We start from the raw sequence: 17,690 nt of genomic DNA on the forward strand, positions 1-17,690 counted from the left end.
TTTTTTTATGAAATAAACATTTGAATGTTATATGAATATTTAATGTTTAATAAACATTTTAATGTTTATTTTTTTCTATGAAACGGCTGATTTCTGAACAGGCTATATTAAAAATGGATTAATCCAAAATTAGTATTTTTTTTTTAAATATTTGACTCTTGTGGCTCTACAATTTTGAGGAGTTAGATGTCTCATCTCAGGTGCATAACCTGTATACAAGTAATTATAATGAATCATATTCAACTCATTTGTTCCTTCTGATAATGTTGAACCATCTCTTGCTGTGGATCTAAGAAGTTATAGTAAAGTAGCAATTTTAAACCCGCAAGACTTTTGCCTCTTGAAAATACAGCTGTAAAGTTAGCATTCCTTCTACCTCATCTCTATTCTACATCTATCCAATTTTGCCATTGTTCCTATAGACCTAGTCCTCATAAACTCGATCTCTCTTTATTCCACTTTATCTTCAAATCTAATGAGATATTAGCCGGTTTCTGATAATTTTAATTACTGTTTCCACTTTAATATAGCTTGGTTTCCCAAAGTGTTCCTCAACTGCAGCTCAAATTTTGAGGATTTCAAGTCAATTATCTGGGATTTAATTCCAAGTTCTATTATGAAAAAAGAGGCAAAAAGTGAGAAAATTTATTTCCAAGGTGTTATATATATATATCTATATATATAAAAATAAGTTGTCTGTCTGTGGATGTGTGGATGGATGTGTCAGGTGACGTCACCTGAAAAAACTGGATCAGGTGACGTCAAAACTGAAAAAACTAAAAAAAGGCAAAAACTACAAAAAAAACTAAAAACTAATAAAAAAAATAAAAAAGCTAAAAAACTAAAAAAACTATAAAGGTAAAAACCAATAAAAAACTAAAAAAAAAACTGAAAAAACTAAAAAAAGGCAAAAACTACAAAAAAAAACTAAAAACTAATAAAAAAAGTAAAAAAGCTAAAAAACTAAAAAAACTAAAAAAAGGTAAAAAACTAAAAAAAATAAAAAATAAAAAATAAAAAAAAACTAAAAAAAAGGAAAAAACTGAAAAATAAGCTAAAATAAAGGTAAAAACCAATAAAAAACTAAAAAGAAAAAAAGGAAAAAACTAATAAATGACGACACTCAAAGAGAAAGCGACCAGGACAAAAGGAATGTTCGATTAGCAATCAACAAAGCACCGGGACACAGGGAGTATAAATGACGACCAGGACATAAGTAAAAAAAAAAACTATCTATATATATAAAAATAAGTTGTCAAACTAAAAAAAGGCAAAAACTACAAAAAAAACTAAAAACTAATAAAAAAGCTAAAAAACTAAAAAAACTAAAAAAAAGGCAAAAACTACAAAAAAAACTAAAAACTAATAAAAAAAATAAAAAAGCTAAAAAACTAAAAAAACTAAAAAAACTAAAAAAAGGTAAAAAACTAAAAAAACTAAAAAAACTAAAAACTAAAAAAAACTAAAAAAAGGAAAAAACTGAAAAATAAGCTAAAATAAAGGTAAAAACCAATAAAAAACTAAAAAAAAAACTGAAAAAACTAAAAAAAGGCAAAAACTACAAAAAAACTAAAAACTAATAAAAAAAGTAAAAAAGCTAAAAAACTAAAAAAACTAAAAAAACTAAAAAAAGGTAAAAAACTAAAAAAAATAAAAAATAAAAAAAAACTAAAAAAAAGGAAAAAACTGAAAAATAAGCTAACATAAAGGTAAAAACCAATAAAAACTAAAAAGAAAAAAAGGAAAAAACTAAAAAAAATTTTCATCTAAAAAACTAAAAAAAACTAAAAAAGGTAAAAACTAAAAGAACTAAAAAAGAAAAAAATAAATGACGACACTCAAAGAGAAAGCGACCAGGACAAAAGGAATGTTCGCTTAGCAATCAACAAAGCACCGGGACATAGGGAGTATAAATGACGACCAGGACATAAGTAAAAAAAAAATTAACAAAACTAAAAAGAAGGTAAAAACTACAAAAAAACTAAAAAGAAAAAAAAAATAAAAACTAAAAAAAAAACTAAAAAATCTAAAAATCTAAATAAACTAAAAAAGAAAAAAAAAGGAAAAAAATAAAGGAGAAAAACAAAACTAAAAAACGAATGTATATACAGACCGGTACACCGGGATACAAATGACGACCGGGACACAGGGAATATAAATGACGACCGGGACACAGGGACACAACTACAACGGGGACACCGGGGGAAACAGGGGGATATAAATGACGACCGGGACAAAAAAACTAAAAAGAAAAAAAAACTAAAAACTAATAAAAAAACTAAAAAATCTAAAAATCTAAATAAGCTAAAAAAGAAAAAAAAAGGAAAAAAATAAAGGAGAAAAACAAAACTAAAAAACGAATGTATATACAGACCGGGACACCGGGATACAAATGACGACCGGGACACAGGGAATATAAATGACGACCGGGACACAGGGACACAACTACAACGGGGACACCGGAGGAAACAGGGGGATGTAAATGACGACCGGGACACCGGGACAGGGAATGGTCGATTAGCAATCACCATCAACAAAGCTCAAGGGCAATCATTAGAATCATGAGGTATAGATCTGAATACAGATTGTTTTCCCATGGACCATTATATGTTGCATGTTCAAGAGTCGGTAAACCTGACAATCTATTTATATGCAAAGACAATGGGACAGCAAAGAATGTTGTATATTCGCAAGTTTTACGTAGTTAAAACCATATATATATATATCTATCTATATTCACAGGTGGGACATAGGGACACAACTACAATGGCGCGTAACTATTATGGCGCGTAACGACTTACGCGCGCGGGGGGGGCTTGGGGGGGGGCGCGAAGCGCCCCCACCAACTAGGTGTTGGGGTGGCGCGAAGCGCCACCCCAACAGCTAGTATATATATATATATATATATATATATATATATATATATATATATATATATATATATATATATATATATATATATATATATATATATATATATATATATATATATATATATATATATATATATATATTTACATTTAGATATATATATATATATATATATATATATATATATATATATATATATATATATTACATTAAGAATTTTTTTTTAGTTTTATTTTTCTTCTTTTTTTTTTCGTTCCTCCTCTGATGTTTGGACAGTAGACAAAGTGCGTTGATTATTTTGATATATTAATATTAAATTTTTGTTATTTATAAGTGAGGTGTGGCTTTTCTTTTCAATTGAAGTTCAGTTAGTATTCTTATTAGATTTTAGCAGTGACTTGGTAGTGAACACTCGCACTATCCGTATACTAGGCGTCCACTGGTACGTTGGCGTTGAGATCGAATTATGCAATTGACTCCTTGACATCTATTGAGGAAAATAATTTCTTGCAAAAACTTGAAATACTTCTTCTATGCGTAGTTCGACAGTAAAGACGACCTTGTCATTTAACCTTATATATATATATATTATATTTGGATACTGTAACGACAAAAAAGGCCTAATTTAAATCAATAAAACAAATACAACGATTGTCGGAAGGCTAAACACCCTTTCGAAAATAACTTGATTATACTCAATAAGAATATATGGTCTGTGAATGGTATAGAACAAGTAGGCTAATATAGAATACGCCACAGGTTCAATGGAAGTGAACTTATAAAACAATCTAAAATATTTGGAGATCTCTTGGAAGGCGGTCAAGGCAGAAGCATTACACAGGGTGGTTGGGCAAGCGTTTTGGAGGCGCATAAAATTTAGGCCCGATGCTACTTAATGCTGGGATGAGTTTTGTAACGTAATGGCCTCACGCTGCTTGTGATTTTTAATTTTACCACCCATATTTTTTTTTCTCACAGAAATTCCCCTTTGAGAATAAATTCCGTTCTATCAATAGACAAGGCTATAAGACATAACGGTGTTTTTAACAAGAAAATAATTTTCACTTAGTCAATTTATTGCGACACAAACGTAAAAAAAAGTTTCCTCAAGGCGTGAAACTGCCACATTCCATGCTGCAAGGGAATCAATATCTCTTTACTGTGGCTTTATTTTTGTGGATTTGGCAAGCTTGAAACTGCGCAGCTACACGAACAATCTGTGCATTTATTCTACTTTCTTCAGCTTGCGTCAGTGGAATTACCCTAAATTTCGACTCGAGTAACTGTTCTTCTGACGGTCAAGGTTAGTGCTTTCATGCTGATTCGAAAAAAAAGAAGCTTGGAATTTCTTTGCAGCTTCAGTTATTTTCTGTCTACCTCTTATGGAATTGAATTACTGCTGAGATGCGAAACTGAATAATCAGTGGCTAGATGTGGGGGAGTTGTGTAAAATGTATTCATCCTACTATACACGTAGTGGGGGATTGTCAACGTTCAAAATAATTTACACCAGGCAAGGGCATATCCAGAATTTTTGCTCGGAGGGTAGGAATACAAAGAAAAGCTGTAAAACGTATAAAAAATTTGATTGTATGCATATTTGTTACGTTTTAGTTAGGCAAACATTTGGGAGAGGAGGGATTCAAACCCATTAACCCCCTGGACGCCCCCTCGGTGTTACCTTTGTGCCACTGTAAGCCCGGTGTCACCATTTGGCGTTTACCATATAGCAGCAGCAGGAGCGCTCTTAGATGTACGTTAAGGGGTGAAGAATAAGCAACCCTTCAGCATATAGTAGAGATATATAATCCTCAAGATCGATGCACCCAGTTCGACACAATAGGAGTCCGGAAAACCTCTTGGCACCATTCTAGAGGTTTTAGAATAGTGCTACTGTAGTAGGCTATGGCTCCTCCAAAGAGTTGCTGCTTTTTTTTGACAATGGGTTCGACGTGGCTGTAAAAATAGTCTTCTACAAATACAGTACCATTGTGTCTTGGTAGCAAGACAATTCTCTAGCCTCTGAGCTCACTCTGATTTCCTAAGGGAAAAACTTCACCGTGCCAATTAGAAGGTCGTTTATTTACAAAGGAATTCAAAGATTTAAAATCAAATTTAAATTTAAACTAAAGATGCGAGGGTTGTCCGTTTTTGAACCTTCTGTAAACCTAAATTTATAGAAGTTTTTACAAGGTATTGCTGAATTTTGGAAATCATGAAGGCTACACCAAGCGGCGCATGCTAACCGTGACGAAAATAGTCCAAGCAAAGTGGAACTGTGCCAAGCTTTTGGGGACCGTGTCATGTGCGGAGGAATTGTGCCACGTATGGCGGAACTATGCAACACGCTTGGTGCTCCGAGAATTTCATCAGTTGGTGGTAAATGGGTAACCCCTTTAATTTCTCTCTCTATTTGTAAATGTTTCCCGCCTATAGTGGTCGTGGAGGCAAAATTATGCTCGCAATTTCTGTTTGCTGGTTCGATTCTTTCTCCAAAATTGCCTCCATATTCGGGTCTTAGGTTACTTACGTCAGCACATTCGTAATACATTGTAATTTTAAAGCCAAACTACTGTGGGTTGTAAATACCTGACGAAGATCTTAATGACGTCCTGTAAAACAATTTCAGCTACAAATGTGACATAGCTATTTGTGGTTGAAACTTACTAATAATAGAGTCTATAATGGGTAATTACGTTTTTAAGGCGCCAATAAGGAATATAAATAATTTTCTATTCTGATGCTGGTTTGATAATAAGCTGCGTGTTTATGCAAGAGACTGTCGAATTGCTACCTTCAAGAAAAAAAAAAAAAAAAAGATTAGGAAATAGGACGGTGGCTTTGTGAAATTATTCAGTCTTCGCAACGTTATGTAAGCTAGAAATTAAGGCTTGGAATCCGAGACTTTAGAAGTGACTGAACTAATGGTTTTTTGTTTTTTTTTCAGTACATAAACTCATACAGAGTATATCACTATTTAATCAACAAAATAGAGCTGAATATCAGAATAAATCCAAGGAATAGAAAAAGCAAAAAAGGCAAAAATCGCTAAAAGAAGATAGATAAAAAAGAAAAGCGAAATAATAGCAAGCCACTCAAGGCCAACACAACTGCGCATGCTCTTCCTCTATCCCAATATATTCAAAGCTTCCGCTTAAGATGCTTCTCCCTAAGATGGATGGATGGATGATAAAACTATCTATCAACAAGTGAAAATGACATCATTTTCATACATTCCTGAAAAAGAAGTAAGCCAGCTGTGCCTCTCACTCAGACTATCTGCGTTGGCTTTTCCCCCAATTAGCCATAGATTTTTGGACACTTGATTATAATTCAAAAATCATCTTTAATTCAAAACCACTAGCACATAACGTGCCCTAATTATCCCAACGTTTCTCTTATTATAGCCCTAGAAGGTGGGATAAAATTACATTTTCGCACAGCTTGTTATTGACAGTCAAACTGGTACCTAAAACTATCCATAGCCAATTCCTCTGTAAAACATCTTGCGAAGCGTCCTCTGACACAGGAATTACGATGAATAATCAAGTTAAACTTGAAACAGATAGAAATCACTATAACTGAATAATCGAATCCTAAACTAAGGTAGAACTACCCTAAATAAGGTTGGGGCTACCGGTGTTCTACTCCTTGAAGGCCACGAGGGTATCGGGGCTACCCACAGTGAAGAAGGACGTATGGAAGGGGCTTTTAGCCGTCTGATCTCTTTTGACCTTTGGAAAGTGCACTAGAACTTCCAAGTTTTTATCTAATGAGCCTCTGTTAATTTCCTATTACTATCTATTTTAATATACAAAGTGGTCGGGGAAAATAATACATTTAGACACATTGCTCTTAACTCAGTCGCCATTTCCGCACTGATTCTGGTGAGTAATACCTAGGTATCTAATTAGACTTGATGCTGTTGATAGGACCATGGTTTAATGTCAAGGACGTGGCAAAAATCCCTGTTAGAATAGATAAACCTAATTTCAGAAGAAAGGGCCAAGCCAAAAAAGATATATATATATATATATATATATATATATCATGAAAAAAGAAATCACCAATGCTACAGCACAAACACACACACACAAAAAAAAAAAAAAAAAAAAAAAAAAAAAAAAAAAAAAAAAAAAAAAAGAGAAGGAGAAAAGGAAGACTGTTTTCCTAAATTAGTGATTAATATAGACCAGCACTTGAATGAGGCCTTAACCCTACTCATCCATACAATCACATAGGTCAAACAGCATAGCCACACACAATCAACCATAAAGAATAATCCATGGACAGGCAGTCATGTCGTCAATAAGTATAAGTCGTCATTTACTGAACAATAGAAAAAATAATATAGACAAATAATTCACAGGCAACACCCAACATAAGGGCTCATCAGGAGAATACACTGGCCTATATAGGGTTTCGCCACTCTAAATTCTCTACCCAGCACAGTGTTGTGGCTACCACAGAATATCCATGGCATCCCCGCGTCAGGTATCACCCCCAAAATACATGCCTATGAAAAAAAAAAAAAAAACAGCAAATGTAAAACAACCAAGTAAAACCAAAACAAGCTTATCCTGTTAATATATCCCTCCCTTTAGCAACAATAGGTAAACTAAATATTATAAATTTTACCAAATCACAAATATTAACACATTGCAAAAAACCTGAATGAACTAAACAATTATAGAATTCATCTTTACCATGTGGCTAATTTTTTAAAAAATCCGCTCAATTCGAAACACAATTCAAAATAAATGGCGCTGTGACAACATTTCTCGAACCTCCGAAATTAGTTAAAAATTTCTTTAAGTATTTCTAGATAATTCTTTTGATATTTATTTAAAAGTTCGTTATAATGAAAACTAAATTTTTTAAATTGCCAAGTTAATTTATTTGCAGAAAAACCTCTTGATATCAATTTTTGGCTTAAGATTTTACATCTATTTTTAAAATCAATATAATTACTACAAATCCTTGCATAACGAAGTAACTGTGAGAAAAACGCTGAATACGTGATATTTGAGTGTATATTACTTTCAGGGAATGGGAAACTAATCACTTCAAAATCAAAATCATCCGTTTTATTATACATTTTAAAACTTAATTTATTATTATCACAAATATTAATATTTAAATCTAAGAAATGATCTTCATGACCAGCGCCATGACTAGGCTCAAGAATAAGCTCTGATGGATATATATTTTTAGAAATATCAATGAAATCCTTACAATTTAAGACCAAAATATCATCTAAATATCTTTTATTATTTGACAAAGCATGTTTTAAATTAATTGCATTATTCTTATCCATCATATATTTATATTCTAGTTGACTTAAAAACAAGTCAGCTATAAATGGGCTGGCATTCCCCCCCATGGGAATTCCCATAATTATATATATATATATATATATATATATATATATATATATATATATATATATATATATATATATATATATATATATATATATATATATATATATATATATATATATATATATATATATATATATATATATATCATGAAAAGAGAAATCATCAATGCAACAGCACAAACACACAAAAAAAAAAAAAAAAAAAAAAGAGACAGAAGGAGAAAAGGAAGACTGTTTTCCTAAATTAGTGATTAATATAGACCAGCACTTGAATGAGGCCTTAACGCTACTCATCCATACAATCACATAGGTCAAACAGCATAGCCATACACAATCAACCATAAAGAATAATCCATGGACAGGCAGTCATGTCGTCAATAAGTATAAGTCGTCATTTACCGAACAATAGAAAAAATAATAAAGACAAATAATTCAGAGGCAACAACCCAACACAAGGGCTCATCAGGAGAATACACTGGCCTATGGGGTTTCGCCACTTTAAATTCTCTACCCAGCCAAGTGTTGTGGCTACCACAGAATATCCTTGGCATCCCCGTGTCAGGTATCACCCCCAAAATACATGCCTATAAAAGAAAAAAAAAACAACAGCAAATGTAAAACAACCATGTAACACCAAAACAAACTTATCCTGTTAATATATCCCTCTTTTTTGCAACAATAGGTAAACTGAATATAATAAATTTTACCAAATCACAAATATTAACACATTGCAAAAAACCTGAATGAACTAAATAATTATAGAATTCATCTTTACCATGTGGCTAATTTTTAAAAAAATCTGCTAGATTAGAAACACAATTCAAAATAAATGGCGCTGCAACATCATTTCTCGAAGCTCCGAAATTAGTTGAAAATTTCTTTAAGTATTTCTAGATAATTCTTTTGATATTTATTTAAAAGTTCGTTATAATGAAAACTAAATTTTTTAAATTGCCAAGTTAATTTATTTGCAGAAAAACCTCTTGATATCAATTTTTGGCTTAAGATTTTACATCTATTTTTAAAATCAATATAATTACTACAAATCCTTGCATAACGAAGTAACTGTGAGAAAAACGCTGAATATGTGATATTTGAGTGTATATTACTTTCAGGGAATGGGAAACTAATCACTTCAAAATCAAAATCATCCGTTTTATTATACATTTTAAAACTTAATTTATTATTATCACAAATATTAATATTTAAATCTAAGAAATGATCTTCATGACCAGCGCCATGACTAGGTTCAAGAATAAGCTCTGATGGATATATATTTTTAGAAATATCAATGAAATCCTTACAATTTAAGACCAAAATATCATCTAAATATCTTTTATTATTTGACAAAACATGTTTTAAATTATTTGGATTATTCTTATCCATCATATATTTATATTCTAGTTGACTTAAAAACAAGTCAGCTATAAATGGGCTGGCATTCCCCCCCCCCCATGGGTATTCCCACAATTTGCTTGTACAAATTACCACCAAATCTTATATAAGTATTGTATAAAACAAATTCTAATAACTCAAAAATCATATCCAAGCTGTAACATCTCAAGTTATATATATATATATATATATATATATATATATATATATATATATATATATATATATATATATATATATATATATATATATATATATATATATATATATTGCTGTCTTGTATCTTGCATGTTTTAATAACTAGATTTGACGATTTGTTTTTGCTACTATAACTTCCACACTTTACTAGAAGTTGAGGATCGACCCCGGTGTCAAAGAATAGTAATTGCAGATGGATATTGTACAACTCGAGAGAAAGGCTTAGATGCTTGAGATATGGGAAACTCGGTTGGTGTGAACCGGCTGAGTTTATGGCATTAGCAGAGGTATTTTATTTTACTTTGAGTAGCTCACTGCATGCCTTAAGAGATGAGTATGCTGCTGGTAGGGCTGGGGCTGCTGTTCTATTGAATTATACGAAGTATGTACGTCTTAAGAACACTATCAATTTATGTTCAAATTTTTAAGTTGAACTTATTTTGTTTCACGTTAAATATTAATAGCGTTAATATTTATCATTATCAATGTAAATAGTAATAACAGAATACCGGTAATAATTATTAAATATTGACAATTCAAGAATGTATAAAGTGAAGGAATAAATAGTTGACTTGGCTCTATTATCAGTAGCTCCTACTTAATTTCAGAGCAATTGAATGACGAAACTTGTATCACTTATTACTATGTTTGAACTTTACATCATCAGCTAGAAATGTGTTTAAAGCAGCGCACACCCTTGCCTTTTTTACGTTATCTCTAATTTTAACAGTTCTTTATTTTTTTCCAAATAACCTAGAATTGGTTGTTCCGGCGTTGAAAAACACTCATGCTGACAGTTCAATCTGCTTCCAAATAGAACAGGTTACAGACGCATTGGATTAGGAAAAAAATCTCTCGTGACAGAATTAAAGAACGCCTACATGCAATTGCTTTTTGCTCAGCTGTTTATATCAAGTCTGGCGTCGTGTTTTCCCGTGGCGTTATCATACCTATTCTGGAAAAAAAAAAATTGTGGTGTCTTTTTTTCTTTCATCTTGCGCCATATACTTGAAAGTTACGATTGCTGCAAATAAATAAAATAGGATATAGTCTACCAAGTTATTTTTGAATCACTTAATACTGTAAGACATTCAAATCACAGTATTATCATGCTGTTGATCTTCAGTCACAGTAAAATACAATTTTAGGCCATGATTGATTAAATGTACTTGTAGGGATCTCTTCCACCAAAATTTGGGGAACTCCCCTATCTTCCTATTTTCAAGGTATCCAGGAATATGGTTCTTAGACTTTAACCACGGGATGTCCTGTCAGGATTGTTAATGTTCGCTGAAGGCACGGACGTAAGAGTAGACGGTAGTGCATTGACCTCCAAGAGATAGGCTTGGAAGAGATCCACAAGTTCATCCCACATTTTCCCACAAGTATCTCAGCATATGCCGTAAATGGTGATATTTAACGTAGCCATTGCAATATGGCCACAAAACATAAACTACTCATAACTCCAGGAGAGAACAATATAACAGATTATCCAAAAAACAAAGCAGCATTTTGCCTTAGGGCGACAACATGTCGCACTAAAAACGTATGAGCCTACTGTTAGGGCAGGTAAAACGTCCTGGCATCATGTTAGACAATCAGCTAAGCTGGAAAGCTCATTAAGAGAAAACACGGAAAGCCACAGCTGTCATAATACATTGCCATCCGATGGTGGAAAGAACTAGGGCCTAGGTCCAAAAAAGACCACGCACCTATATAAGACCGTAATCAGACCGATTCTGTCATACGGAACAGTTACATCTGTCGATTCGTCTCAGATTTAATGCTTCATTACCCCTTTGATAATGGTTCAAAGACTAGTGTACCTAATGGGGACGTCAGCATACCATGGAACGATTACGCAATAACCCCGATGACTAAACCTCTAGAAAGTTTTCTAGACAACAAGTTGTAAAAAAGCGCTTTGAGACTGTTGATTAGTCGCCAGTGGATAAACAGGCAGCATATACTAAGGGGAAAATCAAAAGGCATGTTGACATCTGCAACATAAGGATGCTTAAATGCAGATGACTGCAGATATCTAAGGATAACATTATCAAAAACCTGTGACATTACAATCAAAACTGAGAGGCAGTTTCCGACTGCCGTAAAGGATGTGAAGGTAAAGGAATAGAAGGTAGAGCTGCTCCATAAAAGCAACGCGATAATTTGGTTCACAAAGGGATCTGGATATGATGGAAAATTTGGAACTGGAATAGTAATATACTAGTATACACTACTAGAATACACTAGCATACTAGAATACACCCGATCTGGATAAAGAGATAATTAGTCTAGATAAAGAGATGTAGTTTTGATACGGTATTCCAGGCTGAAATTTTTTGAATGGAACAAGCAGCTAGAGCACTGATGCAAAAGGATAGTATAGATAGAAATGAATGAATTTTAACTTATAACCAAGCCTGTCTCAATGCCCTTCACAGTAAAAAGAGTCGGCAGAATATAAAAAAAAAATTCAGATATAAAGCAACGAATAGTCCAGCATCCAAAGGACATCGAATTATTCAGAGTTGAACATTATTACAAACTTAAAATAAATAGAAATCGCTATCAGTGAATAAATGAGATTTTGAGACCCAAAAACGAACAGAAATAGGAGCTGTAACTTTCTCACAGCATCCACATAGTCCTGATTTTGGCTCCACAGACTTTCCTGTTCCTCAAATTGAAAACCACCCTGAAGGGAAGGGTGCATTCATGATTTTTGTTCAGGGGGTATTTATTTTGGGGGAGGGGGTCTCACAAGAAAAAACTTTAAAAAACACATCAAATTTTTTACATTTATTTTTGTAACCATTTTACGAGTCGAACTTTTTTTTGGAGGGGGAGAGAGGTTCGAACCCAGTACTTACCGGTTCGTTTACCCAGTGCTAAACTACGCAGTAGTTTAGCTTAGTGATGTGTGTTTGTCTTCTTAAATTTATATTAATATTATATACTGATGTTATCTGCAAAGTTGCCAACCACGGTCAAGTCCTAAAGTGCTAGATTTGCCCAAATTTGTGTTATGCGATTTTCGGTGCTATGGTTGAAAAATTGACTGTAGTAGTGCAAAAATAGAACTTTAGTGCTATTTTAGCACATTTTAGCAACCATGAGCACGTGCTACAGACAATAAAAATAGTCCTAAAATAGCACTTTTGTGCTACAGTTGGCAACCCTGGTTATCTATGCATAAAAATTTGAGCCTTTTTTTTAATAGTAAGTATAATTCGGATTGAATCTCAAATCCTCCTCGTGCCCCTCGCCCCTATAAACTGTAGCTATATACATTTTCAGGGAGCCCAAGTCTTCCTAAGGACAGAGTGTAACCTGCACTTTACTGAAAACAAAATACACTAACAAAATATTCTCCTTTATAATGTTGTGACTGTAACTACTTCTGACCATTTATACTGTTACTATTATTGTTACTGCGACTCGGAATACTACTGCAGCTTCTGCTTCTGCTACTGCTACCACTGATGAACTAAATCAAAAGAATTTAGGTGCATCCTGGTTGTCAAAATGGCATAGATGCAATAACTCAGGAACGGAACACAGCATGAAGTTGAAACTGTCAGGTAAAGTTGATGGGGAATTAAAACTAAATTAAAAGACACATTATCTGCCCAGATTGTCAAAAATGTGTCTTTGCAATACCTCAGGAACATATAAGGATTTTACGTTGGGGATGTTGAACAAAATCAAAAGGCATGATGTGCATCCAAGGTTGTTCGAAGGATGTATCTGCGATATCTCAGGAACGGCTAAGGGTATTAAGTTGAATTTTTCAGGATATGAAGAGGGGGATGTTGAACTAAATCAAAAGACACTACGTGCAACCAGGCTGTCAAAAGGGCGTATCTGCAACATCTCAGGAATGGGCAAGGTTATTAAAGGCATCAAGTTTACAAATAAGAAATATGAGGTTAGTTCTTTAAACTTGGCAGCGACGAGAGAGCATCGGTTTTATAGGGGGAAATTAATTTTATAAAATCTTTTTTCGACAAAATAAAGACCTTCGTGTAGTCAAAGACGAGCAAAAATGAAGTCAAATAATTATCACAGCGTAAAACTAGCATAAATCACCCTCAGTATATAAATAAAACCCAAAACGGACAGAAATTACTGTAAATGATCAAGGGTCGTTTGTGCTGAAAACAAAGCACATTTTTATATTTTCTTAAACTTTCAGCGATGAATATCAATATATATATATATATATATATATATATATATATATATATATATATATATATATATATATATATATATATATATATATATATATATATATATGTATATATATGTATATATATATATATGTATATATATATATATATATATATATATATATATATATATATATATATATATATATATATATATATATGTATATATATATATATATCATGAATATATATATATATATATATATATATATATATATATATATATATATATATATATCATGAATATATATATATATATATATATATATATATATATATATATATATATATATATATATATATATATATATATATATATATATATATATATATTAAACTATACATAGCAAAAATTTACTTTTCAAAATATAAGAGACCCGATGTTGTCGTCTCTTGTAAAAGAAAAGTGTATGAACCCTGTGGCCGCTAGAAAAATTTTTGCCCGGACCCTGTTGCATCAAAGTAGCTACCCTATGCATCGAGGGGAATATCATTTACATGCCTTTAAAAATAGTCAAGTACCTTTGCTCCTCTTTCCAGATAAAGAAGTTCTGTAGGTGCACCGTGATAGCATTTTCCACTTAAAATTCGCGTTTGTCACCTTAGACAAGCTGACAGTTTGTATGAAACCTAGAAACAATGTTGCTTTTCGTAATTTTCACGCCACAACTGGTCATGTGGCCAAACGAGACAGTTGAAAACAATCAACTCTCTCGCACAACAGAATCTTGATTCCAGATAGGTTTTACTCATCAAATGCTCTTACTAAACAGAATATTGTTTATTTTCCCGAATTCAAGAGGAAAGTATTCTCATTTTCTAAGTAGCTGAGCCATTGGCCAAAGTCATTTTTGCTCTTCCTGTACCTGGAGGTAACGTAATCTGTCCGGCCTTGATAAAATCAGAGAACTTGGTAACACTACGCCAGAGAAAAATGACAATAACAAAAGTTGCTTTTCTATAACTTCATATAGCCAATCAAGGCACTTACTCTGATACTCGTCAACAAGAAGTAAGACTAGTGGTGGCAGACGCATGAACTAGAGACACTGTTTCCCTTAAGTCGTGACTTACTGCTAGAGCTGTAAGGCAGTCTTACAATACTGAAACCAAAGGCGAACTTTACTTGGTGAATACAGGCATATTCGGGCTCCTTCTCGCCCAAAAGAATATCGGACCTTTGCTTTCTTGCAAAAGTTATTGATGACAGCAAATATCTGTGTAATACCGTGTTGGGGTCGTTTTTTGGCAAAGACACTCTGTCACCAGGACTTAGGGCGCCTGTCGAACGTATAGAAAGCTAAATATTTCTTAGCCGGAAGGCTGAAAGATTGTTTCTTGATTTTCTACTTACTCCAAGGGTGTTAGGTGCCTGGGGAAATGGTATATATTCATATGCAATATTTGTGTTCTTGTGTCGATGCACATTCTGTATCCTTCTTTTCCTCTCTCTCTCTCTCTCAGTATCTCTCATGACTTCATCTCTGTATGTTTTTCTCTCTTTATATTTTTATCATTGAGAGACTAATGCGTTTCACCCCTATCTGCTCTTGGTTGTTTAATACTGTCTAGACACAAGGAAATCAAGCTCCGAGGATTGTCAATATCTCCTATTCATGGGAAAGCTGCAGACAAATGATACTTCCAAAGAGAGTAAAGTTTTCCTTCTTGTAGAAAGAATTAAATTGTTTTAAAGGCTTCAAAGTTGTTGGTGTTTTATTCCGCTTTAAATCAAAGCAAATTTTATGATGAAACAAGATGCTTTAAAGTTACTGGAATATATACAAAACGGCGGTACATGTCGAATTTTTGAAAGGGAGAGATTTTAAGGAGACGTCAATGCATTTATCGAACTTAAACCATCAGTTTAACCCAAGCTATAGCAAAATCTGCTGCATTGAACTCGAAAGCCTGAAAAATATAGGTTGTATACTGTGTTCTTTATATATTTTTTTTAAACGTTGGCCGACCCATTTACCAATGTAACCCTATGAAAGATCTCGAAGTCGTAAAAAGCCAATGCCCTTTAGTGTTTGTTTTATTTCTCTAACCAACGAATGAATTTAACTATATTGCAGTATATTTTAACATAAAATGATGTATTTCACAAACATTAAAAGAGTTTTCTCTTGTCGCTACTGCTGCTTTTGTCGGCACTGCCATAAGTATAGCATAGATTTTTTGTTTTAGGCCCCAGGGCCTAACAGGTATGACTTCGTTTCCAGTATCCAATATCTGTGCCTTTTACGATCCAATCTCAACCCTCGTCAGCTTACTACAAGGCAGGAAGCATACACATGGATGGCTTGCTTAAGATAGAGGGATATCTGGGGTTAGTTCTTCTTGATTGTCCGTAGCGAACTAAAATAATCCATTACACTCATCCAGCAGAATTTCAAATCGTTTTCTTAATCACTGCGGTACGTTTTGGGGTTTTCATCCTCATTTGTAAGGTATTTGAGATTTATTTTGTGACTTCTCACGTTTAGATTAAGGGGAAAATGAATAAAACTGTAATTTAAATCTGTGAGAGAGAAATAACTGAAGTTAACTGGGAGATATAGTGACTGGGCTTGGGTATGTGAGAACGCTTGGGTATTTGACTTTAATTGAACTTTTATTCGTTTATTTATAGGGCTTAGCACCTATTTACTGTTTTTTGTGCTTATAAATTAAAATCCCAATAGAGTCTTATAAAATGAACAATATCCGGATTGAGTGCCAGCACAATATTTCTCTTGCAATGTGTGAGTGCGCAGAAGGGCTTTATCCAGGGGGCTGTTACTGGAATTGCCCCCCTCCTTGTGATTTGCCAGACTTGTAACGACGTAATAAATATATATATATATATATATATATATATATATATATATATATATATATATATATATATATATATATATATATATATATATATATATATATATATATATATATATATATATATAAACGAATATTGATGCATTTTTTTTTATTCTCTGCCCCCCCCCCCTCCCTGAACAAAAATCCTCGATACGCCCTTGGTACGCAAGAGCCATGAAGGGTACGAAGCCAGGACTAGAGGAATGAAAACAAAATACAAAAAAGTTTTAGGCCGGGTTTTACGCTCGTGTTTGGTGTCATGATTCTTTAATTGATTATTACGAAACTGAGTAACAGTCACCTTTGTTTGTTGCCGACGACAGCAAGAGTTGTCATTCTAAAAAATTCACTTGAAAACGTTTAAGTCTATCAGTGCTTACGTCCCATGAATCCCAACTTTAGATTTTGGGCTGCTACTGGTAAAAGATTTGCATATTGCGGGGGGGGGGTGTCATCACCATAACATCAAGAATGATTTACATCTTCCCTCTTGTAAGTGCCGTGCTAAAATATTTTTTTTAGAATTGGCTTCGTTTCTTATGATTCGATATGCTAAATGTGTTACTGTCAGAGCTTGTAATATGCTATATGCAGTACTATAGTTCTTGCCCTAAATACTATATGCATTCAAGTTTATTCCTTTTAAAGGCATAACGACAAAGTTGCTACCCCCTTGATATCGTGCGTAAATCCGTGTCTGATTGGACTTTTGCCGCAAAAGGACCAGAATCTATTTATGATTAGTA

At 33.1% G+C, this 17,690-nt stretch overlaps 1 protein-coding gene across 2 annotated transcripts in view; it reads left to right on the top strand.

The window, feature by feature from the left end:
* The window catches only part of LOC136026977 (protein-serine O-palmitoleoyltransferase porcupine-like), a 252,823-nt gene that overhangs the window by 77,385 nt on the left and 157,748 nt on the right, over window positions 1-17,690 (top strand). Inside the window, exon 2 of one of the 2 annotated variants that reach the window (XM_065703860.1) lies at window positions 5,065-5,258. The exons of the other annotated variant lie outside the window; for it this stretch is intronic. Coding sequence (XP_065559932.1) covers window positions 5,110-5,258 — 149 coding nt within the window. The 5' untranslated portion in view covers window positions 5,065-5,109. The remainder of the gene's footprint in view (window positions 1-5,064; window positions 5,259-17,690) is intronic. 2 annotated transcript variants of the gene reach the window in all.

This window comes from Artemia franciscana, chromosome 1 (genome assembly GCF_032884065.1).
Source record: "Artemia franciscana chromosome 1, ASM3288406v1, whole genome shotgun sequence".
Taxonomy (NCBI): domain Eukaryota; kingdom Metazoa; phylum Arthropoda; class Branchiopoda; order Anostraca; family Artemiidae; genus Artemia; species Artemia franciscana.